This window comes from Falco naumanni, chromosome 14 (assembly GCF_017639655.2).
Source record: "Falco naumanni isolate bFalNau1 chromosome 14, bFalNau1.pat, whole genome shotgun sequence".
Taxonomy (NCBI): domain Eukaryota; kingdom Metazoa; phylum Chordata; class Aves; order Falconiformes; family Falconidae; genus Falco; species Falco naumanni.
The window spans coordinates 12,887,602-12,913,925 of record NC_054067.1 but is presented as its reverse complement, the minus strand read 5'-3'; the positions used below and the strand labels follow the sequence as shown (position 1 = coordinate 12,913,925).

General features: G+C 40.6%; 1 protein-coding gene across 7 annotated transcripts in view; it reads left to right on the top strand.

Moving 5' to 3' along the window:
- TAF1 (TATA-box binding protein associated factor 1) overlaps positions 1 to 26,096 on the top strand; it is a 32,423-nt gene extending 6,327 nt beyond the window's left edge. For 4 of the 7 annotated variants that reach the window (XM_040614240.1, XM_040614238.1, XM_040614243.1 and 1 more), the window contains 32 exons: positions 973 to 1,089; positions 1,458 to 1,625; positions 3,192 to 3,319; positions 3,431 to 3,538; positions 4,381 to 4,554; positions 4,658 to 4,831; positions 4,916 to 5,020; positions 6,372 to 6,572; positions 7,464 to 7,605; positions 8,367 to 8,497; positions 9,052 to 9,132; positions 9,545 to 9,694; positions 9,856 to 9,975; positions 10,148 to 10,323; positions 11,056 to 11,297; positions 12,521 to 12,734; positions 12,996 to 13,161; positions 13,331 to 13,542; positions 13,776 to 13,884; positions 14,085 to 14,183; positions 14,913 to 15,090; positions 16,475 to 16,542; positions 16,912 to 17,034; positions 17,853 to 17,945; positions 18,021 to 18,105; positions 18,623 to 18,690; positions 18,770 to 18,886; positions 21,727 to 21,852; positions 23,138 to 23,236; positions 23,522 to 23,672; positions 24,468 to 24,645; positions 25,736 to 26,096. In XM_040614240.1, coding sequence (XP_040470174.1) covers positions 973 to 1,089; positions 1,458 to 1,625; positions 3,192 to 3,319; positions 3,431 to 3,538; positions 4,381 to 4,554; positions 4,658 to 4,831; positions 4,916 to 5,020; positions 6,372 to 6,572; positions 7,464 to 7,605; positions 8,367 to 8,497; positions 9,052 to 9,132; positions 9,545 to 9,694; positions 9,856 to 9,975; positions 10,148 to 10,323; positions 11,056 to 11,297; positions 12,521 to 12,734; positions 12,996 to 13,161; positions 13,331 to 13,542; positions 13,776 to 13,884; positions 14,085 to 14,183; positions 14,913 to 15,090; positions 16,475 to 16,542; positions 16,912 to 17,034; positions 17,853 to 17,945; positions 18,021 to 18,105; positions 18,623 to 18,690; positions 18,770 to 18,886; positions 21,727 to 21,852; positions 23,138 to 23,236; positions 23,522 to 23,672; positions 24,468 to 24,645; positions 25,736 to 25,952 — 4,520 coding nt within the window. In that variant the 3' untranslated portion in view covers positions 25,953 to 26,096. The remainder of the gene's footprint in view (positions 1 to 972; positions 1,090 to 1,457; positions 1,626 to 3,191; positions 3,320 to 3,430; positions 3,539 to 4,380; positions 4,555 to 4,657; positions 4,832 to 4,915; positions 5,021 to 6,371; positions 6,573 to 7,463; positions 7,606 to 8,366; positions 8,498 to 9,051; positions 9,133 to 9,544; positions 9,695 to 9,855; positions 9,976 to 10,147; positions 10,324 to 11,055; positions 11,298 to 12,520; positions 12,735 to 12,995; positions 13,162 to 13,330; positions 13,543 to 13,775; positions 13,885 to 14,084; positions 14,184 to 14,912; positions 15,091 to 16,474; positions 16,543 to 16,911; positions 17,035 to 17,852; positions 17,946 to 18,020; positions 18,106 to 18,622; positions 18,691 to 18,769; positions 18,887 to 21,726; positions 21,853 to 23,137; positions 23,237 to 23,521; positions 23,673 to 24,467; positions 24,646 to 25,735) is intronic. The other 3 variants (XM_040614245.1, XM_040614239.1, XM_040614242.1) reach the window with 2 other exon arrangements.
- The last annotated feature ends 228 nt before the right edge of the window (positions 26,097 to 26,324 follow it).

Here is a 26,324-nt window from a genome sequence, read left to right as displayed (position 1 = left end):
ATTTTCTTTATATGTGGGTTTTTTTTTCAGTTGGAAGAATTGTGTAAAAGTCTTCTGAAGTTTTTCCTGAACTAATAATGGTATTCTGTTTTTTCTAGATAGGAAGTAACAAGTCTTACAAGCCTCAGACTTCTCTTAGACACAGATGCTTTTTAAATTTAAATTGTTAGTGCAGAATGCATGTTTATTGTCTGGTTGTTGTATCTTACCCTGCTTCTACAAGGAAGGACTAATGGGATTGTCAAATCTTTATTGGATACTAGTGTCAAGCCTTTACTGTTCAGCTATGAGTACAAGACACTCTGAGACTTTGGGTAGGTGAATTGGAGATAGCTTTTTATAACAGTTTTCATTTCAGCACAGTTGTGCCTGAGCTAACCAGGCCTGGGCTTGCTGTGTTTCAGTCCCATCAAAAGCTATAGTAACACGTTAAACACGGTTGGTCTGTTCACATGTGTTAGATCTTACACCTTCCAGAAGCATTAACTTAAGTGACACAAGTGACGTGAGCATAGGTGAGTTGGTCTGCCCTGGGAAAAGCTCCCTGCACAGAACAATTCCTTGAGGTCTGCTTGGCCATCTTTTTTTTTTATGACAGTTTACCATAAGACAGGAAGCTGCCGGAGGCCAGTCCAGCTGTTCTGTCAGTGGCAACTGTCTGCTCAAGGCCTCTCACTTTTATAGATACCAAGTAGAAATGCACCTTACGCACTGCCATGGAGCATGTGCAAAGCAAGCCAAACATAACTTTGTAGAGCCTGCAGACTCCAGCAGTAAGCTGTGAGTGAATGTGTTTTTGTTAAGTCGTACCTGTGCTAATGACAGATGACCCTTGGTGATAGGAGCAGCAGGCCCATGCTGGTTCAGGCTGGGATTCACTGCATGCAGCCCGCAAGTTCTGATTTAAGGCAGTGCAACGCCCCCTAACCTTCCCACTCCAGCTAACCTTCCTTTTGTTTTCCCTTTCTCTAGGTTTGAACCGCAGTGGCTCTTTGCTCAATCCACCAATTCCACTAGCACAGAAACCAAGTGTAGCAGGAGTCCTAGGTATAGCAAAGGGCAAAGAAAAGCAGGCCTCTGAACAGCAAGGTAATGAGGACGTCAGTCTTTGGCCTATGAATAGGTGCATGTGAGACGTGTTTCTGTATAGACTTGCATTCTGGGTCCTTTTTTAGCAGCAAGGTGTAGATAAAAGGGATATTTGTTGTCTCTAAGACCTGATAGAGACCCTATTTCATTCTTTGGGCTTCTCTGTGTTTCAGAGGAGGAAAATCTATAACCACGGGTAAAACTGAGACTTGGGGCTCAGCTTCCTTTTTGTTTCCAAGATGAGTTTTCTTTAGGCCCTGAAAGATGGGGGAAGTTGAGGGAATAAGATGTGGGGATAAGCTGTGAAATGGTTTTCTGCCAAGGTAGCGTGTAAAACTCTTAAGGATTCTACCTTACGATTGTTGCAGTTTCCCTGGATGAAGACAAGCCCTGGTACTCTATTTTCCCAATTGATAATGAAGAGCTAGTATACGGCCGTTGGGAAGACAGTATCATCTGGGATGATCAGGCAATGGAAACCTACTTGGATCCCCCTGTCTTAACGCTTGATCCAAATGATGAAAACATTATTCTAGGTATGTTTATGGCATCCAGAAATTGTACTCAAATGGGAAAAGACAAGTGGAAATGGAAGCAAGGATTTATGGTCAGACTGTAATGGAAATAAGTGGACTGGGGCAATACTTTACGGTGTTCCTTTGTTCTAGCTTTGCAAGATAACTTGCAAGTAATCAAAGGTCTAAGCAGAAGATGGCAACACAATAATGGTGTGGTATATACTTTCAGCTCACAAGTTAAAAGCAGTAAGAGGAGAGTAAAAATTAATGCCCTGAAACTTAAATTTAACATAATTAAACTGACTCTTGGTGTGGTTTAGAAGTGATTATCTTAATTTTACTTGCATGCATTTTGGTTTGAAGAGGGATGGTAGAGAAGTAAACCACAAACTAGCCCATGCCGTTCTCAGCATGGCTTGTATTCAAAGCCTGTGGAAGCAGATTTCGTTAAGCCTCTTTCAGGCTATGGTACTGGCACATGAGAGCAATGGCTTTGCATAATACCTGTCAGCAGTTATGTTACATCAAGCTACAAAATGGCTCAGTGTTCCTGGAGTTTGATTTAAATGTACTCCCTGTGTATTGCTACAAGCTGGAGAGATTTGGACCACTAAAATCAGCACTTTCTCTTAGATCTGTGTGTTGGTAATCTTCAAGCAGCCTTATGTAGTTTAAGGATAGGCATGTCTTGCTACACTTCCATGTGGTCTGGAGTGCATGTACTTCCTCAGGGAAGCGGGTCAGTTCTAAGAATTCCTATATCTATTAATTGGTTTGGTTTTGGTATTAGCCAGCAACCTTGAAAATCACTCTTTAATTTGAGCTTGGTTAAAGTAAAGAAAGTAGACTTGCAGTATTTTCTTTCCAAGTCTGAAATACACCACAAAATTGCAGGTGTTTGTGTAAATAGTGACAAAGGTGAATCCGTTCTTATAGAGTGACATGAGGTCTGTGCATGACGTTGATACAGTTTACCAAGCCCATGTTAGTAGGCCCTGCTTCTCATGTGACAATTTTACTTCACAAATTGCTAAGTTTTAAAATTCATGCTACTTTCCTGGAATTTTTCAGGCATCCATTTTGGGTTCAGGTCTGTATTATCTTTGACTTCAGACTCACATTCATGTTGTATGTATGTGGGGAAGAAAAGGATTATTAATACATGTAGTTGGGAAACAGTACTGGCACTCCTGTTGCCTTGACTCTCAACTGTTTAGAATAGCTTTGGCAGAACAGATGCTATTTCTTGTACTTACATTGATTAGATTATTAGTAAATTTTGTGTTGAGTAGTAGTTACCACAAGCAATCCCCACAGTCACCCTCCTCCCACTCAGATTTACTCACTGCTGAAGAAGATAAGTTAGAGATTTAAGCATGGAGATTTTCTGTGTTTGTTGAGCTTGTTTCATATTAATCTGTGTGAAGGAAAATGGGGGAGGAGTGTGGAAGGAGGATAGTCACCCCAGAAACTGAACAAAAAGGCTAAGATGTCTGGAGCAAGCTGCAGCTCAGTAGGAGGTTGTGGTGTTGGAAAGGGAACCCTAGGACAGGTGCTTTACAGTGTGATTCCTTGTGTTTTTAGAAATTCCTGATGAAAAGGAAGAAATGACTTTGAACTCTCCATCCAAGGAAAACAAGAAAGAATCTTCTCTAAAGAAGAGTCGAATCCTGTTGGGAAAAACAGGTGTCATCAAGGAAGAACCACAGCAGGTCAGCATGAGCTTTAGCACCTTGTAGGTTGGGAATGATGTGGAAGGAGTGTGGGTTTTTTTGGCTTTTTGGTTTTCTTGACACCTCTCTCTCTGTTTCAAATTGAATTAGAACATGTCTCAGCCAGAGGTGAAGGATCCCTGGAACCTCTCCAATGATGAGTTTTACTACCCCAAACAGCAGGGACTTCGAGGAACCTTTGGAGGCAACATCATTCAGGTAGTCACAGTAGTGTTGGCTATAGAGGGAGAGCTAGAGTGTGTTGGTAGGTGCGTTCTAGTTGAGAGTGTGATTTAGGATCTGTAGAAAACCAATTTAGATTACAGCAGGTCAGTTAAGTGTTCATGAGAGAGTTTTTTAATGTTTAATTAAAATGATTAGAAAAGCATTTGAACTAGCTTTTCTTGATTGCCCCATCAAACTGAGATTTGGGTCTTGCTGTATCAGACTTGCCATCCTTTTGTTTGGTGTCTCTTTCTGTAGTACTTTCTGAAGCAGTATGGAAGGGGGGAAAGTGGTGCAGGTAGTCAAGAAGTGAAGCTGTACTTCTGCTATTAGTGTGTTTTAATCTGGATGTTACCAAAATAATTTAGTTAATGATGAATTTGAACTACTGCTCACTAGCCCTAGGTGAAGAGGTGAGGGCTTTTTTTCCTCCTTTGTTGTGGTAGTCAGTGACCTCTTCTAAAACCCCATCTGATTCCAGCCGCTTCTGTAATGGGAAAAATATATAATTCCCAATGCACTTGTCTCCCACTGATAGGATAATGGCTTTGCATGCTTCTAGTTAATAAAGACAACCTCTCATTGGGTACCATTTGAAACAGTAAAATTAAAGTTGCCTCTGTACAGAAAGGAAAGATCTATATATGGGACCTAAGCACGTTCTGTCAGAAGGCAACGTGTATGATAACAAGTGGATTTCAATGCACTAGTGTTACTGCTAGCAGACCCAAAAATATTACTAGGTTCTGTTATGTAAGGGTTAGCGGGATAGAAGGATGCTCTTGGTTTTGAGGTGATAGGTGTTGTTCTTAATACACATTTTGTTCCTGTATTAGCACTCTATCCCAGCAGTGGAACTTCGCCAGCCATTCTTTCCCACCCATATGGGTCCTATGAAGCTCCGACAATTTCATCGGCCTCCCTTGAAGAAATACTCTTTTGGTGCCTTGTCCCAGCCAGGGCCCCACGCTGTGCAACCCCTGCTGAAGCATATAAAAAAGAAAGCCAAGGTACAGTTACTTTTCTCTGTATCTGATGTCTGTTGTGGCTCCGTTTGCACAGCAGGTCTGTTTGATGTGCTGTTTTCCTAACTCTGTCTTTTGACTGGCACAGATGAGAGAGCAGGAGCGTCAGGCTTCTGGCGGGGGTGAAATGTTCTTCATGCGCACACCACAGGACCTAACTGGCAAGGATGGGGATCTCATCCTTGCTGAATACAGTGAGGAAAATGCCCCTTTAATGATGCAGGTTGGCATGGCAACAAAGATCAAGAATTATTACAAAAGGGTGAGTATGCAGGTTTTGCTGTTGGACAGTGATTTTCTTCTGCCTTTCACTGAGTGCTAACTGCACGTTTGTTGCACATTGCAGAAACCTGGCAAAGATCCGGGAGCTCCAGATTGTAAATATGGTGAGACTGTTTATTGTCACACTTCTCCGTTCCTGGGTTCTCTGCATCCAGGCCAGTTACTGCAGGTGAGAAAAGCAAGCACAAGACGATAGCAAAGTTGAATGTGGAGTAATAGGCAAAGTGTTTCGTGCCCTGTTTATTGAATCACAAATAATGCCTAGCTTCCAAAAAACCAAATTCTGTTTCATTTCCAGTTTAAGTCTCTTTGTTTACTGATAATAATGCACTTCTTGGCCTTTTTTTTTATTTAAATAATCTCTGTAGTATGTTTTTTTAAATTGTTGTAGGAATTACAGGAATTGTAGGAAGTGAGTATTTGCTGCTTTGCTTTGTAATGGCATTAGTGATACTATTACAGAGGACTCAGTGGAAGGCTAGAGCTGCTTGAGTGTTGGTGAACTCAGTAAATGGGAAACATGGATAGAAAACATGGATTTGTCATGGTCCAGGATGTGTGAGCAAAACCTTATGTGTACTTTCTGAGAAATGCACTGCTAGTTGTCTACTGGATAGTCTACCAGTTACTAGTCAGGTGTGTAGATTCCTGCTTTTTTGAGCCTTTATCTGTTGTTGAAATACATACAGTTGTGATAGTGAGAGGAATTAAGAGTGTTGTAAGGACCACCTGGTTACAAAATCCATTATAAATGTAAAAATAAATTGATTTCAGTTAATGCTAGCTGCTCTTGCTGCAGCAATAATTCTGTCCATGCTGCACCACAGGAAAAAAGGGGTGAATGCTGATATTAGGGATTCATGACAGAACTGACAATGCTAATTGTTCAAGCCTAAGAAGACTTCATCATGGTTAAAACAGGACTTCTGGAAAGCTTGAAGTGAGGACAGGGCCATCTCAGGGAAAGCTTTGCAATGTGGATGAGGAGGGTAGTGTGGGCGAGTAGCAGTGGGTAAGGCTTGTGGAAGCCCTTACAGGTGGAGAAAAAAGCGTTTCTAGAAGATGGTCTTTCCAGTTCCAGTCAGTCTAGTGTAGTATTACCTTTAAATGCTGAACTCTGCTGCTCTCTGCTTTTCTGGTTAGGTTCTTACAACCTCCTTTCCTGAGCAAAGTCTTCAGCCCTTGTTTCTGTTGCCTTCTCCCATGCCCAGACTGCGAGTGTCCTGGGCTGGTTTATAGTGTTCTTCTGCATAGTTGTTCTTCCTGTCCCTTTTTAAAGTACTTCCTTAAAGGTCAGTCCAAAGAGCCCTTCAAACTCTGCATTTGTTCTAGGTTTTCTTATGCTTTTGGGCTTTATCTGTGGTTATTCTCTGCATAAGCAAGGAATGTTCTGACTGTGCATCTACATATATTTGTGATATAAATGATGGTGTACCATTTAAATGACTGTTTTTTATAGATGGAGTTACAGAAAAATTGATCAAAACCTGACTTTCAAACTGTTGTATTTCTCTTACTAGGCATTTGAAAACAACCTTTTCCGGGCCCCTATCTATTTACATAAGATGCCTGAAACAGATTTCCTGATTATCCGAACACGACAAGGCTATTATGTTCGAGAATTAGTGGATATTTTTGTAGTTGGTCAGGAGTGCCCACTTTATGAAGTACCTGGTCCCAACTCTAAACGAGCTAACACTCATATCAGAGATTTTCTGCAGGTATGTTGTAAGAAACAGTTTGGGGATCTGAGGGGTCTTTCGAGGAAGAACATGGAGTAGGCACAGGCCTCATACAGGCAGCATTGCCCTGCTATGGCTCCCTTTTTTTTTGTTTGTTTGGGTTTTGGGTTTTTTGGTTGTGAGAGTGCTGCAAGAGTTGGATATTAACCATACAGACCATTTTGGTTGTTGTTTAATCAACAACTTATAGCATGCTCCTTCTGTTTATTTGCATCCTACCTCATAAGTATACGATAGAGGCTTTTTATTAGCCAAAATAAAAGGTTATAAAATTATATAAAAGTGTAGGAAACTGAAGAAATTAGAATGAACTTTGAAGTGGGTATGCTGTATAAAATTACAGTTACGTGGGCTACTAAGAGGCAGTTAAGGAGCCTTAGCACAGTCCTGCTACACAGCATAGAATTAGAGTTGCTTTATACATCTTTGTTCATTTCCTAGATCTTGAGATAGTTAAGCTTTGGGACTGTCAGTGACCATTCAAATAAATATTTCCAAATTTAGATTTTGGAGAAAATTTCTAGTAATTTACTGACAGTTTAATTCAAAGTTATAATTCAAGAGGTGTTTGCAGAGCAGGAAAATCCCTGCCATTCCCAAAGTTCAAGTTTCTTTACCAAAGCATGAACATTTCTAATATGATAATACACAATTTCAAGGCAAATATTTTTTCCATGTCTCATTCTTGGAAGCAGCTGAACCTGAAGTGGATGTGTAGCTTGGAAAACTTTACTAAGTAAATTTATTTTAAGAACAATGGGGTTTAAGTAGGAGTTCTGAAGTAGTCACTAGAAACAGCATTGTCTGTAATGTCTTTGCATGTTTGTTGTATTCTTTCTTTGAACATCACAAATGAGTCTTGTTTTATAGGTGTTTATCTATCGCCTCTTCTGGAAAAGCAGAGACCGTCCTCGGAGAATTCGCATGGAGGATATAAAGAAGGCCTTTCCCTCACACTCGGAGAGTAGCATCCGAAAGCGGCTAAAGCTTTGTGCTGATTTCAAACGTACAGGTATTAAAAGATTTTATGTGGCAGGTAGCCTTTCTTTGCTGCTCTTGGGAGTTCCAGACGCAGCAGGAGGAGGCAACATCTCCTCCTTATAAACCATTATAAACATCTGTGTGAAGAACTGAAATGTAATCTGATGGCAGGTTTGTTCCAGTTTTTATAAACGTGCAATTTCTTCTGGCACAAGTGTGCTTGATGGTGAGAAATGGCTATAGTTTAGACATTTTTTTTTTTTTTATAACCTTTCGGGCAATGACTTACATTGTTACTTTAAAAGAATGACACTGACACATACACATTCCCTTCCCTCTGTGTATGGCTGTGTTGCGTGATGCCAGCAAAAGCTTGGCCCATCTTCATGAGTGTAATAGTGCAATAATGCTTTGAGAGCCTGAGGTCTGATTTTTGTATACACAGAATAATAAACAGGTGGTAATACAAAGGTTTTTAGGCTAGCCACAGGGAAAAGTAGTTTGAGGTGAGGAACTGAAAGTGGATTAAATGCTTTTGGAATGTACTTTTTACATTGAATGAGCATGGATGCATGAGGGCTTGCTGATGGAGCAGGTGCTGAGTTAGGAGACGTTGATTTAGACAAATGTAGAATTAAAAACCTATCACTTTTAGTGGTCTGAGTGTCACGGTTTTGTCATACTTGCTCCTTTTGCTAGCATTGCAGCAGGGTACCAAATCTTGAAATAGGATTATGATGGCGTCCAATATTTGTGGGAAACTACTCAGTGTTGGATCTGTGCATTTTTCAGGGATGGACTCAAATTGGTGGGTTTTAAAGCCGGATTTCAGATTGCCAACAGAGGAAGAGATCAGAGCAATGGTATCACCAGAACAGTGCTGTGCGTATTACAGCATGATTGCGGCTGAGCAGCGACTGAAGGTAAAAGCTCCTTGTAGGCTATAAGGCAAGTTACTGACAAGTAGTTCTGTGAAGGGTGAGGCTAGGTAACACCTTCTGCCTGAAGCTAATTTTGCTATAAAGTAGGCAAATCAGACTCTTGACTACTGGGTGACTTGCTAAGTTATCTGCTGCATAAAATGGGAGCTAAGTTCTTAAAGAAAGCTGTTATATTCTTACCACCTATTATTTAGGTTTGGAATTAGCTATGCTCAAAGGTAGCAAAGGGAAGGTACAAGAAAGGCGTACGTTTCTACCTGGAGCTCTACAGCAGAAAGTAACGAGTATGTGGCTGTGAGAGCGGCCGGTTATTTTTTGAGTTGAGTGCACTATTTAGTTACGGAGTTTGACAAAATACCGGGCAGTTTGACATCTGTGATACTGTGGGTAACAGTGAATCTTGCAAACAACTGTCTGTGGAATTACGCTTGTTCAGCATCAGTCTCCACAGGATATTCATGATATGCTTCTAGTTCTCTGTCCAGTAACCTTTTTAAGACTTAGGGTTCTCATTTTTTCCTAATACTTCTCTGCAGGATGCAGGTTATGGGGAGAAATCCTTCTTTGCACCAGAAGAGGAGAATGAAGAGGATTTCCAAATGAAGATTGATGATGAGGTACTGTCAGAGCGATGCATGAGCATGAATGCTAATATATAAATCTGCATGGCAGGAGAGAAATGAGGTCTTTGTATTTAAAGGACGTATTTAAAGTAGGATTCAGTAGATCATATGTTCTTGTGACTTTCCCAGGAACTCTGCTGCCAAGCGTATGCCTGTGTTTGGGGATCCTTCTTGTCAGGTCCTTTCAGGACTAGGCTTTTTGCCCTAAATGCATTTTTATGAGTTACCTAGCACCTTGGTTCTTCATAGAGGTTTTATCAGAGCAGCTCAAGAATCAAGAAGTGGAATTCATCCTCATGTCAATTGAAAAGTTCTCAGTATGATTGGAAGAGTCCAAAATAAAAAGCTTGGAATTCTCCTCTGTTGTAGCAGGATTGTGAGGGTGTGTTTCTTTGCTTGCTGGCAGGTGCGCACAGCTCCATGGAACACCACGCGAGCCTTCATTGCTGCTATGAAGGGCAAGTGCCTCCTAGAAGTAACTGGTGTAGCAGATCCTACCGGTTGTGGTGAAGGATTTTCTTACGTGAAGATTCCAAACAAACCAACTCAGCAGAAGGTATAGTTCCCAAGGTTGGGTTGGACAAGGAGCGAGAACTGCGAAGTCATGTGGGAGAAATGGAGTAAATGTGGGGCAGACGAAACAGAAAATGTCAGAAGATGAGCCTGGGAAAGACTGTTATGTGATGACATTAATAGGCTGCATCTTTCTCTGAACAGGATGATAAAGAACCTCAGCCAGTGAAAAAGACAGTGACTGGGACAGATGCTGATCTGCGCCGACTTTCTCTCAAAAATGCCAAACAGCTTCTGCGTAAATTTGGCGTGCCTGAAGAGGAGGTGAGCATGAATCTGGAGCAGGTTACACAGTTCTCTTCACTAACAGATTCAGTAGCTGATGGTAGAAAGGATGTATATGTTTCTACTCTGATTTGTGTGGAAAGAAGTTGAAGGTCAGCTACCTCAGTTGTATGTCTCTAAAGTAATTTCTAGTCTGTCTTCCTCTTTCCAGATAAAGAAGCTGTCCCGATGGGAAGTGATTGACGTTGTACGTACGATGTCTACAGAGCAGGCTCGTTCAGGTGAAGGTCCTATGAGCAAATTTGCACGTGGGTCTCGGTTTTCTGTAGCAGAGCATCAGGAGAGATACAAAGAAGAGTGTCAGCGCATCTTTGATTTACAGAATAAGTAAGTTCTTATCTGATGTTTACAGACTTAAACCCCACCTTGTCCCAACGTGACAAGTCCAGAGCCGTGTATGCCTGGAACTCACTGATATGTTGTGATACAGATCTTGATTCAGCTGGTTGGGCCAACAAAATAACAGCACTGAGGAAGGAGACTTCAGCTGTTACTAGAAACGTATGGGTTAGTCTTAGTGTCTTCCTGTCATAGACCTTTTGGAAGGGTAGAATGAGTTGCATAGTCTGCCGTGTATAATGGCATGAGGTGTTCCACTGTTCCACAGATCAGTAGTTCACCACCCTATTTCCTGTCTGTCTGTCTGGTGGGGTTCTTTTTGTTTGTTTGTTTTGTTAACAGCAGTTTGCAATCTCTGTCTTGGGTAGCAGCTACCAATTCTATGTCACACTCTTTAGACCTGTCAGAACTGATGTATTATTCCTTGCTCTGGCCCAAGACCTGAGAGTGGAGAGGGAATATAGTACTGTTGTTGACGAAAAAATCAACTTGTTGGAGAATATTGGCTTGGAGCAATTGATCTTTTGGACATGGGGATTACAGGAGGACTGAGGAGGGCATATATTATGCCTGTTCTTATAGTAGTGATTTGCAACATTAATTTTCAAACCTTTCTGTCATTTTAACCTTTGTATTTCTGGGAAGGTAACAGGCTCATTTTTTTTCGTGGGGGGGCGGGGCGGGGGAACTGACTGACTTCCAAGGTGACTCCTTTTTCAGGGTCCTGGAATCCACAGAGATCCTGTCAACAGACACAGATAGCAGCTCAGCTGAAGACAGTGACTTTGAAGAGATGGGAAAGAATATTGAGAATATGTTACAGAACAAGAAAACTAGTTCTCAGCTCTCCCGGGAAAGAGAAGAGCAGGAACGAAAGGAATTGCAAAGGATGCTTCTGGGAGAAGACAGTGGCAATGACAAAGAGAGGGGCAAAAAGGACAGGAGAGACAAAAAGGGGCTGTGTAAGTAATTGCAACCAATAGAAGGCATTCAGAGCTTTGTGTCAGGCTACAAAGTGTGCTGATCTGGCCTTTTCAGAGGGAAGTGTGGATTCCTTACAGGGAGAATGTTTAGGCATGCATATTGGGGCTTCTTCCTTTTCCTGAGCAGTTACTGGCTGAAAATGCATTTAAAGTGTTTTCTTTGCTTATTTTGAACTATCAACTTACTCTGGTATTTGTTTAGATATTCACTGCTGCTGGTTGCTTAAGCTGCTTTTCTTTTTTGGGGAGGCTGGGTGTTCTTGAGTAGTTTTCTCAAGATGTGTTCGCAAATAGTTCCTGCAACCAGCTTATGGTAATCTAATTGGATCTTGTGTGTGAGCACAGCTGTGTATGTGAAACAGATAGGCACAATATATAGGCTCACAGCAGTGTGTTTGGGAGGTAATTGGGCAGCTGCCAGATTTGAATCTCCTGGAGGCATGCTTATTTTAAGTGCATTCCAACAGAGAACTTGATGTATCCCTAACTGGCAGGTGGAAGTGTTTGACCTGTGAATGAACTTCTGTCTGTATGACTGTTCTTATGACCACTGTTACTTGTTGCATGTGTATGAGCAAAGCTGAGCTGTGCTGCACCTGGGTCAATGGTATTGTTGCTGTTGGAAACCCAGACTGGGAATAAATCACTAATTAAAAAATTACTGGAATATTTTAGCAAGGGATATGTGGAAGATTTGCTGATGATTGTTGCCTTATGAAAAGATATCCAGTGTTCTTTTGAACAAAAACTCTCAACCAAAATTATGGATGGCACTAGAAAGATCCTGGTCATGTGAGACAAGGCTAGATCACTGGTTTTAATAGTAGTTGGAGGACTGGATAATTGCTGGCCTGCAGTTTCTGCCAGATCTCCACACCTATGAACAAAACCACTGGAACGACAAGCAGTCTGCAAGGCCATGTTGCAGTTCCCTGGGTGCTTGCACTTAGGCACCTGCGGGTCCTTGTTGACTGTAGCTGTTCCTTCTGGTTTTATAATCCATGTGGATAATTCAGTAGTTTACCTTTCTTTCAGGTTGATATAAGTCTTGATGGGAGAACAAGCACGGGAAAAACTTTTATAGCTTAGGTTTTCTTGAATTTGTGTCTTGGAAGTTTTTAAGCCAAAACTATCTGCTGTATTTAAACTGATGTTTCTACAGCATGAAAGAAATTAGAAGTAAATAAAACACTCTCTTGTAGCATCAGCTTCAGGAGCCTCAGCAAACTCTCACAAAGATGATGACACTGCATCTGTTACCAGCCTTAATTCCTCTGCCACTGGCCGCCGTCTCAAAATCTATCGCACATTTAGAGATGAAGATGGGAAGGAATATGTGAGGTGTGAGACAGTTCGGAAGCCAGCTGTTATTGATGCCTACTGCCGAATACGGACTACCAAGGATGAAGAGTTTATGTAAGACTTGTATGATTTTTTTTTTTCTTTTTAACTTTGCCTGTAGACTATTTCGTTCTGTTGGCAATATGTAGAAATGCAGAATTGAGTGTAGAAGCCCGGCACTGTAATTGTGTAGAGAGAGATTTAATGGCTGTCCATTTAGGGGGGTATTGTGAATTTTGTGCAGTGATTGACTTGGCATAAGAATACCTGGTAAGACAACAACTCAGATGAAAAACTTGTGTGTTTTTTCTCACCCCCCCCCTTCCCCCCCCCAAGACGAAAGTTTGCTCTATTTGATGAACAGCACCGTGAGGAAATGCGGAAGGAGCGGCGCAGGATCCAGGAACAATTACGGCGGTTAAAACGGAACCAAGAAAAAGAGAAACTCAAGGGCCCTCCAGAAAAGAAGCCCAAGAAAATGAAAGAGCGTCCAGACTTGAAAGTAAGCATATCCATATGTAACGCATGCTAACGGGTCTTGGGTATTTGGATAAGTTTTCTGTTCTAGTGATGTACTAAAGGTCTAACTAGGAGATTTAAATGATACTTGGCATCTAAACTAGGAGCCTATGTATGAATTCTGATCTGTCATCTTTCTTATATTTTTGCAGCTAAAATGTGGAGCATGTGGTGCAATTGGCCATATGAGGACTAATAAGTTCTGCCCTCTTTACTACCAAACAAATGCCCCACCTTCTAATCCTGTTGCAATGACAGAGGAGCAGGAGGAAGAGCTGGAAAAAACAGTAATTCACAATGATAATGAAGAACTCATCAAAGTAGAAGGAACAAAAATTGTCCTGGGAAAACAACTGATTGAGAGGTGAGGGAAGAAGCAGAGATACTGATGGGTAGTAAGAAAAACAGTTTAGAGCTTAGTGCAGAATACTCATATGTGTATTAATCCCAGGAATAAAGTGACAGGGCTTTACATAGACTATTACTACAGTACTTTGATTGTGTATTTGGTATTACGACAGATGGGACCAGAGCCTATACTGGTCTCGATTCACAAGAGGGCTGGAGAAAGTATTACGCCTCTTTGTTTTTACCTAGTGCGGATGAGGTTCGCAGGAAATCCCTGGTTCTGAAGTTTCCTAAACAGCAACTTCCTCCAAAGAAGAAGCGGCGAGTAGGAACAACCGTTCACTGTGATTATCTGAATGTGAGTGAAGGTGTTACTGAGCTGATTGCAGCATCTCTATTTCTGTTTGTACCAACCGGCCAGTTTCTTTGCTGCTCCTGTGCATCTTCTGCATGCAAAGCAGATACCTGCCCAGGAAATTAATAAACTCAATTGCCTAGAATTTCTGTGGGTAAATATCTTGGAACTGCCTTAATTTTTCTATCTCTTCATTTTTTTAGCGTCCTCATAAATCTATCCACCGACGGCGAACAGATCCCATGGTGACGCTGTCATCCATCTTGGAGGGCATCATCAATGACATAAGGGATCTTCCTAATGTAAGCTTGAGCTATGAGACCAAAAACCTGGGTCTTAAGCAATATGGCTGAAGTAGGTTATATGTTGCAGACACCAAAATTAGGCTGGGCTTTTCTGACATAAGTGGTGTGCCACCCCTTTTCTCCTGCCCTGCACATAGTTTGTATGCATTATTTCATAAACTATCTCAGCTGAGAATCTTTTTGAGATGAAAATGCCCATATCAGAAAATACTGTTGAATAGTTCTGTATGGATACATATTCAAAGCTTGGGATGTGATTTCCCCGCCCCCCCCCCCCCCCCCCCCCCCCCCCCCCCCCAACAAAACCAGAAAAAGATGCATAACACTCGATGTGGCAATGTGGCATACTTTTATGTATGTGGCACTGGAGAGAATTGTGTACGTCACTGTTTCTGACCAGATTTTACTAGGAACTTACAAAATCAAAAGATTAAATGCAAGATTTGAGTTGAAATGAGAATTGAAAGTTAGTTTCCTGACTTTTGTGTTGCATAACATCTGAGAATTCTTTGTGAGATTTTTCTTCTTATAATGGTATTAAATAATATTTTGTAGAGGAAAGTGATAGCTGCTGTGGGTCTGAGCATATCATATTTCCCTGGTGCAGTTAAGGAACTGATTGTATAAAGGTTTTGTATGTTAGTACCTATTCAATTGTGGAAGTTAAACTAAGATTAGCTTTGCTAGTACTGTGTTAATAAGCATTTTTGGTTTTTTCCTCCTCAGACATACCCCTTTCATACACCTGTAAATCCAAAAGTTGTCAAAGATTATTATAAGATCATTACTCGTCCCATGGATTTACAGACCCTGCGTGAAAATGTTCGGAAGCGGCAGTACCCATCCCGAGAAGAGTTCAGAGAACATCTGGAACTAATTGTTAAGAACAGTGCAACATACAATGGTAGGCCATTAATATCACAAGGGATCTGTGTTTCTGCTAATACATTGTACACGCGTGAGCTGTACATCTTCTAGAAATAATGAAAGCAACTGAAAAGCAGAATAAATTCACTGTCAGCTGGCAGCAATAAATGTATATTTTTCCAGATATACCTGAAAGATTATGTTAATGTTAATGACCTAATTCATAAATAAGAAAGAAGTGGACTCCAGCATTTAACAATAAGTGATGACTGTGATGTTGTAACTGAAGTTCAATTATGCACCTATTGATGACTGAAGACACCGTTGCATGTATTAATTCAAACTGCACCGAAGCAAAGTTCTGCATATCCCCTTCATGTAGCGTGAAGCTAAGCAAAACATTTTCAGTAGATTTAATAATGAGTGTCCTTCGTTTTCGCTTTCAGACGTAGATTGGTGGGGAGATGCTTCTGAACTTAATTTCTCTACATTATGCTTTAGTGGTTCTTTCAGTACAAATAGGAATTGTTCACACCTTCTGAAGCTGTTGCCTTGGAGCATGCAGCTTTGAGTAGAGTTTACTGTAATGACTTTGCGTATTTTGGTTCTTAGTCGCAATGTTTTTCCCCATTTGGGAAGGTCAGAAAGCTAGTCTGAAAACCAAAAAAAACCATAGATTCTGCAGCAGAGCGTGCATCTGCTAGGGAAAAGTGCTGATTCATTGAGCAACTATAGGTCAGCTGTATTCTGACTGCTGACAGAAAGGTCTTTGTCCAAAAAGTATTCATTTGACAGATAAAAAAACCCCTCACAGCTGCTTTGAATCTCTGTGGGCTGTGCAGCATTTGGGGTGACACTGACTTCACTGTTTTTGTGCCTTTAGTGCTTCTTTTATTATTTGGACAGCTAAGTCCCTGTTTTATCCCAATAAATGAGATTTTTTTTCCATAGTTCTTTTGCAAATACTTGTTTCCATGTCTGAGGAATCGTGAAATTATTTAAAGCTGTGGTTTTCTGAATATTCCTTAAATGCCCATCTTGTCTTCCTTAGCAGTTCTGCTTCACTGACTGGATTTAGTGAAGGAAACAGAAATTTCCTGACATATTCTGGAAGTTTGGCAAAGGTGGAGGACTTAGAGGCCAGTCTTCCACAGGCACGGCTGCTTTCCCATAGGGTTTCCAAACCCTAACATAATGTGTAACAGAAGTATGAATATTTGCTACAATTAACCTTTTCTCATATAAAATCCATACTAAAATATAGTAACTGTGTGTATTGAGAGTATACTGAGGATATACTCCCAGCTGCACTAGGAGTATAATCAGTGATGCTTTAGGAGTAAAGGTTAAGTCACACTGTGACATAATTGGCTTTTTTAATCAGGCTGGAGTATCTCACTGTACTTGCTGTGTGTTTGCAGGGCCAAAGCACTCACTGACACAGATATCTCAGTCCATGCTGGACCTGTGTGATGAAAAGCTAAAAGAGGCAAGTCTTGCGAATGAGTTGTGATCAGAGTGGAAGGGGAGGGATGGTCAGGGGTGGTTGAGGAGTTTGAGGATAGAGGACATGAGCATGCAAAATACAGTGGAAGAATAAGGGAACTCGTTCCCTGCGCCCCAGGGTGTATTTGATTTTTACAGTTTTAAATGTTGGAGACTTTCTCAAAAAATAGATGCTCATTTGTTACTCTAGTTACTTCATCTTGTATGTAGGCTTATATCTAGGCTATTATCCCCCCTTATTTACAAATGTCTACATTAAAAGGTGAATGGGAGTCTCTTTAGGAGAGAGTATCCTGATATTAACAGTTATTAATCTGGGGTCAGCCACTGATGTTCCTTACTTTTATTGCAGAAGGAAGATAAACTCGCTCGGTTAGAAAAAGCAATTAATCCCCTCCTGGATGATGATGATCAAGTGGCATTTTCCTTCATTTTGGATAACATTGTCACTCAAAAGATGATGGCAGTTCCAGATGTATGTAGCTTGAGTAGAGTGTGTATGATGTGTAAAACGTGGTGATTATAGTCCTGTGACTGTGTATTTACATTGTGGTTGTTAGTGTACTACCAAAAAAAAAAAAAAAAAAAAAAAGTGCTCTGCTAGGGAGCTGGCCTGTCATTTTCTGACTGGCACACTCACCCCCTTCTCACTGGAGCAAAGGTCCAGAAGTGAAGTCTGGGTTCCAGGTTTTTTTCCTGCTGCTCTCACTCCTGAATAGTGCCTGTATCAACCTCCCATTAGTATGAAGTCACTGGTTTTCATTAAGCATGGCCATTATAAAACATACTCTTCTCCAGCTGCTTAGAGCATTTGCACTGGTAGAACTGGAAGCACTCTGAAAAGGTGCAGTTCTCAGGTGAAATGAAACAGCAGCTGATTTCTAATTGATCAGGTTTACCCTCTGTTGTACTAGTTCATTAGTATTCAAAAACCCCAGACTTTTAAGCTTACCAAATAAAACTGCACAGATAAGGACTTCAGTGTCACTCATCTATAAAGTGCATTTTATCTAAGTGGAGTAAGCAACAAGAGTTTGTAGTGGTTAGACTGAATGAGAGAGGACTTAATGCCTGTCCTTTTGAAAACTTTCTTGGTTCCATTCTCTGTTGTCACCAAGTTCTCATTTCTATGTTTAGAAACAGATTTTAGAGGGTTTTTTTTGTCTGTGCTGTCACACCATGATGAACTGTTAAATTGGTGTATATATGGACTTGCTTTATGACAATTGTAGATGAAACTGTAAAAATTTCTACACAGAAGCTTTCTAAACTTCTCTGTTTTCTTTCCTTCAGTCTTGGCCCTTTCATCATCCAGTTAACAAAAAGTTTGTTCCTGATTATTACAAGGTGATAGCTAATCCAATGGATCTGGAGACTATCCGCAAGGTATGTAGCTTGAACTGAGCAGCTACTTGAGAGATGTTTAGATTTGATTACTTACTGGGTGATGATCTCTTCCAGAATATCTCCAAACACAAATACCAGAACAGAGAGACTTTCCTGGATGATGTTAACCTCATCCTTGCCAACAGCATTAAGTACAATGGTAGGTTGTGAAACTAAGGCTTCAGCTGCCTTCTGTACTTAAATAAATAGATCTAGGCACATGTTCTGTACTGCTGTGAAAACCTGAAGCTGTGAATCCTGAGCTTGATTGTTTTCCATTCCTGCTGAGAAAAAGAGGTGCTTAAACAGTGATGTTTTCATTGCCATATGGTGCTTTATTTACCATCTTGTGCAGAGTGGGGCAGTTACATTTGGGGAGGATTTTCTACTTGTTCAGTGTGCATTTCTCATTCAGTGACTTGTTTCTGGGAATTTCCTTGAGATTGACAGGGTACAAACTTCCCATCTCCTAAATCGTATTTTTAATGCTGGAACAAACTGGTTACTCTTTGCTAGTTGGATGTGAACCCTGCTTTATCTTTCTCCTTAGATCAGAATGTGTTGGGATTTAGGGATCTGTGTCATGAGAGCTATGTAACCGAAACCTGTCTTTCTGTCTCAGTAGCTGGAACTGAGCAAATGTCAGAATGCATAAAGAGATTTGTTTCTTACCACAGGGCCAGACAGTCAGTACACAAAAACAGCCCAGGAGATTGTAAACATCTGTTATCAGACTTTAGCTGAGGTATGTGGACAACTCTGCTGTCAGATTTTTCTGTTTTAATTTTCTGTTCTGCAACCTCAGTAAGCTTCTTTGTTCTTAGTATGATGAGCACCTGACTCAACTTGAGAGAGACATCTCTACTGCTAAGGAAGCAGCGCTAGAGGAGGCAGATCTGGAAAGTCTTGATCCTATGACCCCTGGTCCCTACACTCCACAGGCAAGTGACCAAGCTAAGTTTTCACTTCCATTCTTTTGGTTTCAGTCTCCTGTATGGTCGTTCTAGAGGTGCCTCTTTGTTTACTGTTCTCCATCTGTCTGCAGTTTGTCTTTTAGTAGAGTATCTTGTTGGATGGTGTGCTAACAGCTATTTTTTAAGGATAAATATGAGAAGCAGTTATGATGCTTCTGAGAGTGAGCTGCCTAAGACAAAGAAAGTAATTTCCCAAGCTACTTGCAAAACTGGTCTCAAGATGAGCTTGTAGTGTTCAGTCAGGCACAACTGAATGTTGGTTAGAAATTCAAGGACTCTGCAAGTGTAGCAGTTAGAAACCCTCAGAAAGCAAAGCAGTGAAAAGGTAAGGAAAACATGAGGAAAAACCATCAATACTGTAGTGCTGAGGAGAAGCCAGAGACCTGTTTGGTGGGGGCGTTGTTGAAAAGCCTTATTGCTATGAGCAAAGAAATTGCCTGATATGGTCAGCAAAGTATGACTCCTCTGCATTCTTTGCTGGGATTCTTTACATTTCTTTATTTTGGTTCTAATGGAAATAACATTTTTTACTCTTCATTACTATTTTATAGCAGACAATTTTGTGTGTCAGTTACTTTGTATGGATTATAGACAAAGTTGAAAACATAATTCATAGTGGAGATTGTATGACAGACTGCTTTTTTGGTGTTTACAGTTTGACAAAGTTTTACAAGCTATTTAGACCTTTTGTTGTTGTTGATAATGATTCTTCTTGCTTTTGTCTGTGTGGTGGTTTTTAAAAACATCAGTAAAAAAATTTTAATCAGGAATGACAAGTTCATTCCTGAAATTGCCATTGGAATTTGCCTGATAAATTATGTAATGGTTCAAGGAATGTCATCCTAGTGTCTGAGATCTGCCTTCTCTTTATTTGGAAAAACTGTTGAAGTTCATAAGCCTTAGGAAATATCTCTCTACCAGTAACTGAATGATTAAAATTCAGCTGTTGTATACCCAGTGTAGAAAGACAGAGCAAAGCTTCCTTTGCAGTTTTTCATCCCAACTGTAGATCAATAATTTTTTTTATTCTGTGCAAGTCTGGTGTGATTACATCTGGAAAGTTGCATTGAATTTTAGTAAAGTCAGAACAGAAAAGAGGGGCTTGAAGTTCAGGATCTATTTTAGAACTTACAAAGATTATTTTTAACAGAAAATTTTGTTTAGGCAATAAGTATACAAAGATTACATGGCTGGAGCCAGGATAGCAGGCTACAAACAATTGTAGGGCAATATTTTAACACTCTCCTTCCATGTCTCCCCACAAAAAACCACTCCAAAATGTAGCATTTTAGGAAGCTAGGAAAAACTTGCTGGGAATGATGATTGAATTCAATGGGGTGGGAATACTGAAGCTCAGTATCATGCAAAAAGACGTTCCAGGCAATGGGAAGTGGCAGGCTGCAAGGGAATCTTTGGAGATCAGTTGTTGAAACTATCTATTGACACATTTCAAGGAATATTAGATGGAGTCAAGGATGATCCCAATACCTCAGAGAACGAGGTACAAAAATGTCATTCTTCTATCTGGCGGTTGCCTTCCCAAGAGTTGTATTACCTGTTCTGATTTTTTGTCGAAGTTGATGATCAGGATAAAGGAAGAGAGGCCTGAGCAGTGAACTGCCTACTAGTTGTCTGCTCCTTCTCTGTGCTTGCTAAAGGAGACAGCATCCTGAGCTTCTCCTCATCTGAAGGCCACGCTTTCTCTCTGCTTCTTGGCTGGAGGTACACTCCTGCTTCCCACACTCCCAAACTTGTCACAGATAGGCAGGTCTGGTGATGGTTGCTTGGCTTTAGTTCCCTTTATTTCAAATGCAGTTGTGATGACTAATATTTATCTCCCTGTATGTGTCTTCAGGAGCTGGACTCCACTCCAGGATATAAAAAGCAAATCCAGCAAGTAGAAGGCTGCCTGTGGTTTACATGTCTGCTTAAATTCTTAGGCAGCTTGTTTTGACTATTTTAAACAGTATTGCTACTGCTCATAACACTTTCAGGATTGTTATGATACATAAACTGTGTATTGTAAGGGCATCTTATCAAAATCCTAACCTGTAGTTCCTCATTATCTCTTCAGTGGTCAAATGGCATGCAAGCTACAGATTGGCTTTTAGAATGTTTTATCCAAACCTCCCTTTTTTCTTGCTTTTGTCAGCTTTAGGGTCTCTTGAGACAGTGATTTACATAGAATTGATTGAAAGCTGAAGCTTTGCTATTTCATATGCGATAGACTTTTCCCAGTTCTGATAGCAGCATTGTGGTTACACCACCATTTCCATTGTAGGAATGGAAAAGGGCCATGCTGAGTCAAACCAAAGGTTAATGTAATCAGGTATTCTGTCTCTGGCAGGGACCAGAAGTAAGTGGATGCAAACGTACAGTGATCCTTCTTACAGTGAAGCCTCTCTGCTTCTGGCAATTGGCTGTTCAGGCACCTTAAACTGGTGTTGCATCTGGACCATTGTATTTATGAGTTGCAGAGAGGCCTGTTCTTTATAAATCTATCTAATCCTTTTGGAGTCCATTTACGATTTTGGCCTCTGTAGGATTGCACTGTATAGAAGTACTGACTTCTACTTTGAAATCTGCTGTTTGGCAAACCAAACATGAGGTTGTGATCTATTGCATTTTACCATGTTTGTTCTTTAAGAATAAATAGCTTATTTTGATTAAACAGGGTTTAAAAATATAAACACCATGCCCAAAAATGCATTTTGTCCTGAAATCCCAGTCTTGCCTCTCAAGATACTGTTCTAATCTCAGTCCAGTGTCTGAGAATGTTATGTCTCCTGTTTCTACATATACTTTAGCCACCTGATTTGTATGATACCAGCACTTCCCTCAGTATGTCACATGATGCTTCAGTCTATCAAGATGAGAGCAATTTGTCTGCTATGGACACTCCCATCACTACCCCAGAGAAGCGAGGAACTCAGGTCAGAATCCTCCATTTTTTCATGTGGTTGGAGAGTTGGGTTGTATAAGCAAATTACTGAAAGGAGGCAGTTACTTTGTAGGAAACAGGTGACAAAGATCAGCAGTTTTCCCAAGCAGAGAAGAGAATCCATTTCAAAAGTTACACAATTTCCTTCATTTTGACTGCTTTGAGGGAAAAGGAAAAAATTAAAGAGCACTGGGAATTGAGACACTGCAAAACAAAGAATAGAGAATCAAAAGCTGCAGAAGAATCTGCCTAAGGCCAGATATTTGTTTGCTTCACTACTTCTGGGAGTAAAAAACCTGGTGACTCATGCTACAGCGGGCTAATATGCAATCCCTTGTTGATTCTGAATAGGGAAATGGTGAAGTATATTCTACAGATTTGGAAGAAGATAATTAGATTATTATGGTCACATCCAGTGATGATTAGAAGCTCTACAAACACCTAGGAAGAGATGGTTGCCACTGTAGATACCTTATAGTTGTAAAAGAAAACAAAAAAAAGGTGACAGGTTACAGTAACTTGTTACAGTAACCACAGAGTATTTTTTCTTATTCTTTATTCTGTAAAAATAAATTCTAAAAAAATCTTGGAGGAGAGGGAATAGCAGAAGGAGATGCAGTAATATAACCATGAAAATAAATTACCAGGAGGAGGAAGAAGGTGAGGAGGGCCACAAGACTGAAAGTGGTATCAGAAATACTGGTGAGAGCTGTTCTGGGCAATCCAAACAGAGACTGAATGTGAACAGTTCTGTCTAGTATTGTGGCTGGCTGTAGCTTTGAGAATGCCTTCTAGATTTGGAAGCCTTCAAGCTTTCTACAGACTTTCAATTTGTAGTGTTTGGGACAGAATCTGCATGTCCTCTCTACCTTGGACTCACGGTGATTGAGGGAAGGATATGAGAGAGAAGAGCAGGAGAAGATTTAGTGGAAACTGATGTCTGCTTTTAAAATATTTTGTGAAAATAAGCACTTTTTGAGACCTAGTGGTATTTTCCAGAAATGGCTAGGTAAGCAAAGAACTCTTGGCGCTGTAAGGCTGGAGATTCCCTTTTCAAGGATGAACACATCAGGATAAAAGTGTGTGGAGACTGTGTGCTCTCTGATCTTGGAATAAAGAGAGGAAGGATCCTTGCTCTGAGAGTGATACTTTTCTTTTTGTCTTTCCGCCCCTGTACTCCCACACTCATCATTGTGGTCCAGATGTCAGTCATACCCTTTGATATATGTCCAGTGGTGCCTTCCTCAATGGTATTACTCTTTGTGTTCTCCATTCAGACACGCCAGGGGCGAGGTAGGCTGGGCGAGGAAGACTCTGACGTAGATATTGAAGGGTTTGATGAGGATGATGATGGGAAACCTAAGACTCCAGCCCCAGTGAGTATATTTACAGAAATCCCAGCCAACAGTCTACGTGTTGACTTGCATACTTGTGGTAGAAGTCTCCATAGTATAAGGGTTGTCTGCTATGTCTGCCACCCTGAAACACAGCAGTATGCGTAGTGACAGCTAGACTCTTAAATGTAGTTTTAAAATGTTAGCATTATGAAATAAGCGAATGCTTCAGAATGAACAGTGTGATAAATAATAGGCATGTGCTAGAAATGGCAGCAGTAGTTTCTGTGTTCTTTGATCTTCACTAGCCCTGTTCTTGTCACCTAGGAAGTTGAAGATGCAGATGGTGACCTTGCTGATGAAGAAGAAGGATCAGCCCAGCAGCCGCAGGCCAGTGTCCTCTATGAAGATTTGCTCATGTCTGATGGAGAAGATGATGATGATGGGAGTGATGAAGAGGGAGATAATCCTTTCTCATGTAGGTGTCCTTTTTTATAAAAGGTTGAATAGGAACTGGTTGTTCACAAACCCAGCTAATCTTCTCATGCTTCCATCACAAAAACATGCAGTAGAGAGAATAGAACATAATTGGGATATATAGGCCAGGTGGTCTAGTAGTCAAAAAAAGAAGAGACACCAAAGGGCAATATGAGAAAACTGGATAAACATAAATGGAACTGAAACCAAAGTGGAGTAAGAGTGCTGTAAGCATGGACACAAAAGAAAGTTGAGTTAAGACAAGATCTGATCAACTGTATTTCATAAAGTGAAACTGCAAATGGTTCTGAAATGTAGGGGACTATGATTTGGTGTGCAGAGCCAGGAATGAGCAGCTTAGTAAAAGCACAACATTTATTTTGATGTGAAACAGTGGTCGGTGTTATAGAGAACTGTTAAGAGGTGTCTGGAGGTTCTTCACAGTGTTTCCCCGTTTTACTAAAAAACTGGCCATGCAGAAAAGCTTATAGTGGCATTTAGTGATGGCTTCTGAAAGTCATTAGGGGGGAACAAGGAGGAATTATTCAGAGTAGACAAGCAAATAAGGCCTTTTTGAGTAATGGTGGTAATGAGATTGCTTTTGAATAACATCAGAATTGAGTATTCAGTAAGTGGTATCACATCCCAAATACCCCTTCTGCTACCTTGTGGAGACACTACTTTGTGTACATTCCTTACAGTCAATATTATATATAGCCTTTAAGCAAAGACAACAGGTATGTAACTGACAGAACAAAACTTTCGATTTGTGACCAAATGTTGGCTTATCGCACAGCTATCCAACTGAGTGAGAGTGGCAGCGACTCAGATGTGGAGCCCAATGCAGTGAGACCTAAGCAACCTCATGTTCTTCAAGAGAACACACGAATGGGCATGGACAATGAAGAGAGCATGATGTCTTATGAAGGAGACGGTGGGGAGACATCTCATGTTATGGAGGACAGTAATATCAGGTAATTACAGCTGAGAATCTTGTTATAATTATTTTTCAAAACAAAATCCCTTCTCTTAAAGATTTTGAAGTGTTTATCATAGAAAGCTGAAGAATATTTCTTTTTTCTTTTCTGTTATTTTGTCATTGGTTTTATTGCTGCAACCATTATTACCATAATTGCAATGTACTTCCTATCGACAGAAACTTGGTTTTGCTTTTAGATTTTCACTAATGAAAGTGTTGAAGTAAAAAAGTTCTTTCTTGTAGGTAGACTTCCTGTACATAGTGATTTTGGAAGGCAGGACCAGTAAAGGTTTTTATAGGTTGTTTCAGAAAGTACAAGATGCCTTTGAAGTTACAAGATGATTTAGCTGATCAACTTCATGGTTTTTGGCTTTTTTCTCTAAGAATAAACATTTCCTTACTTGAAAGGAGACTGCTTAGTTGAAATCCAAAAGGATAGGAATATGCATAGTCTGTATTTTGGAAGGAGTTCCATTATTAGAAAATTACAAGTACAGCAATATCAGCTTTATTTTGCATTTTTATTTTGCATTCACTTGAGGGAATACTGACCTATTCTTCCTTCTCTGGCCATTATATAGAGTATTAGCATTAGATTCTCTGTTATTTTTCAACTTGTGTAATTCTGTCCCTTAATGCTATTATTGATGTTTGTTTAATAAATTATTGTACAGATAGCTCTGCTGGGTCAGACAAATGCTTGGTCCAGTCCAGTACCTTGATGGTAGCCAGCAGAAAATGCTAGAGAAGATGATGAGAATGAGCTGTCTGCCTTCCTGTCTGCAGTAAAGGTGACAGATGGAAGGTGCTGGAGCAATCTGTTTCTCCTCACCTGAATATATCAGAGTGCAATGAGGATGCTAGTAGGCAATTGTTTCATCAGGAGAGCTGGGTGTTTGGGTTTTTTTCTATTTTAAAAAGCTGGCCATTGACAGAATTGAAGTGCACAGTGGCTCCGAGTGTTCCACAAGGACTTCAAGCCAGGGAACTTTTACAGGAGTTAAATACAGAATTGTTGGTATCAGCAGCTGATTTGAATATTTGATAGTATAATTAATAGATAATATATTTCTTCTTTCTTGTAGTTACGGCAGCTATGAAGAGCCAGACCCAAAATCCAACACAAGGGATACTAGTTTCAGCAGTATCGGAGGGTATGAGGTCTCGGAAGAGGAGGAAGAGGAAGAACAGCAGCGCTGTGGGCCAAGCGTATTAAGTCAGGTCCATCTGTCTGAAGATGAGGAAGACAGTGAGGACTTCCATTCCATTGCAGGAGACAGCGACCTGGACTCGGATGAATAACGCCCTTTCCCGAGGTGTCGGTGTCCTGGGCCGCTCTGGGGCTCCTGCCTTTCCCTTGTCCCAGTTTGGTGTACGGAACAGTGTAGCGTGGACTGTTAACAAGAAGTAGATTGTGTATATACTATTATAATTGGTTTTAAAACATGTTATGTGACTGAGTAAATGGTGAAAAAAAAGCTTTAGGCAAGCATGCCCTGCTGAAGCTGCGGGTCGTCATAGCCTGTGCTAGTCCCAGAATCTGGATGATGATTTGTGTGGTGTTCTTTGGTCTTAATAGATGTAAAATAATTTCTCATAAATACAGGCCTGGTGGCATACACGCCTGTCTGTCAGGGGAAAAAATGCTGCCGTTGATAAACAGCTGTGGAACAA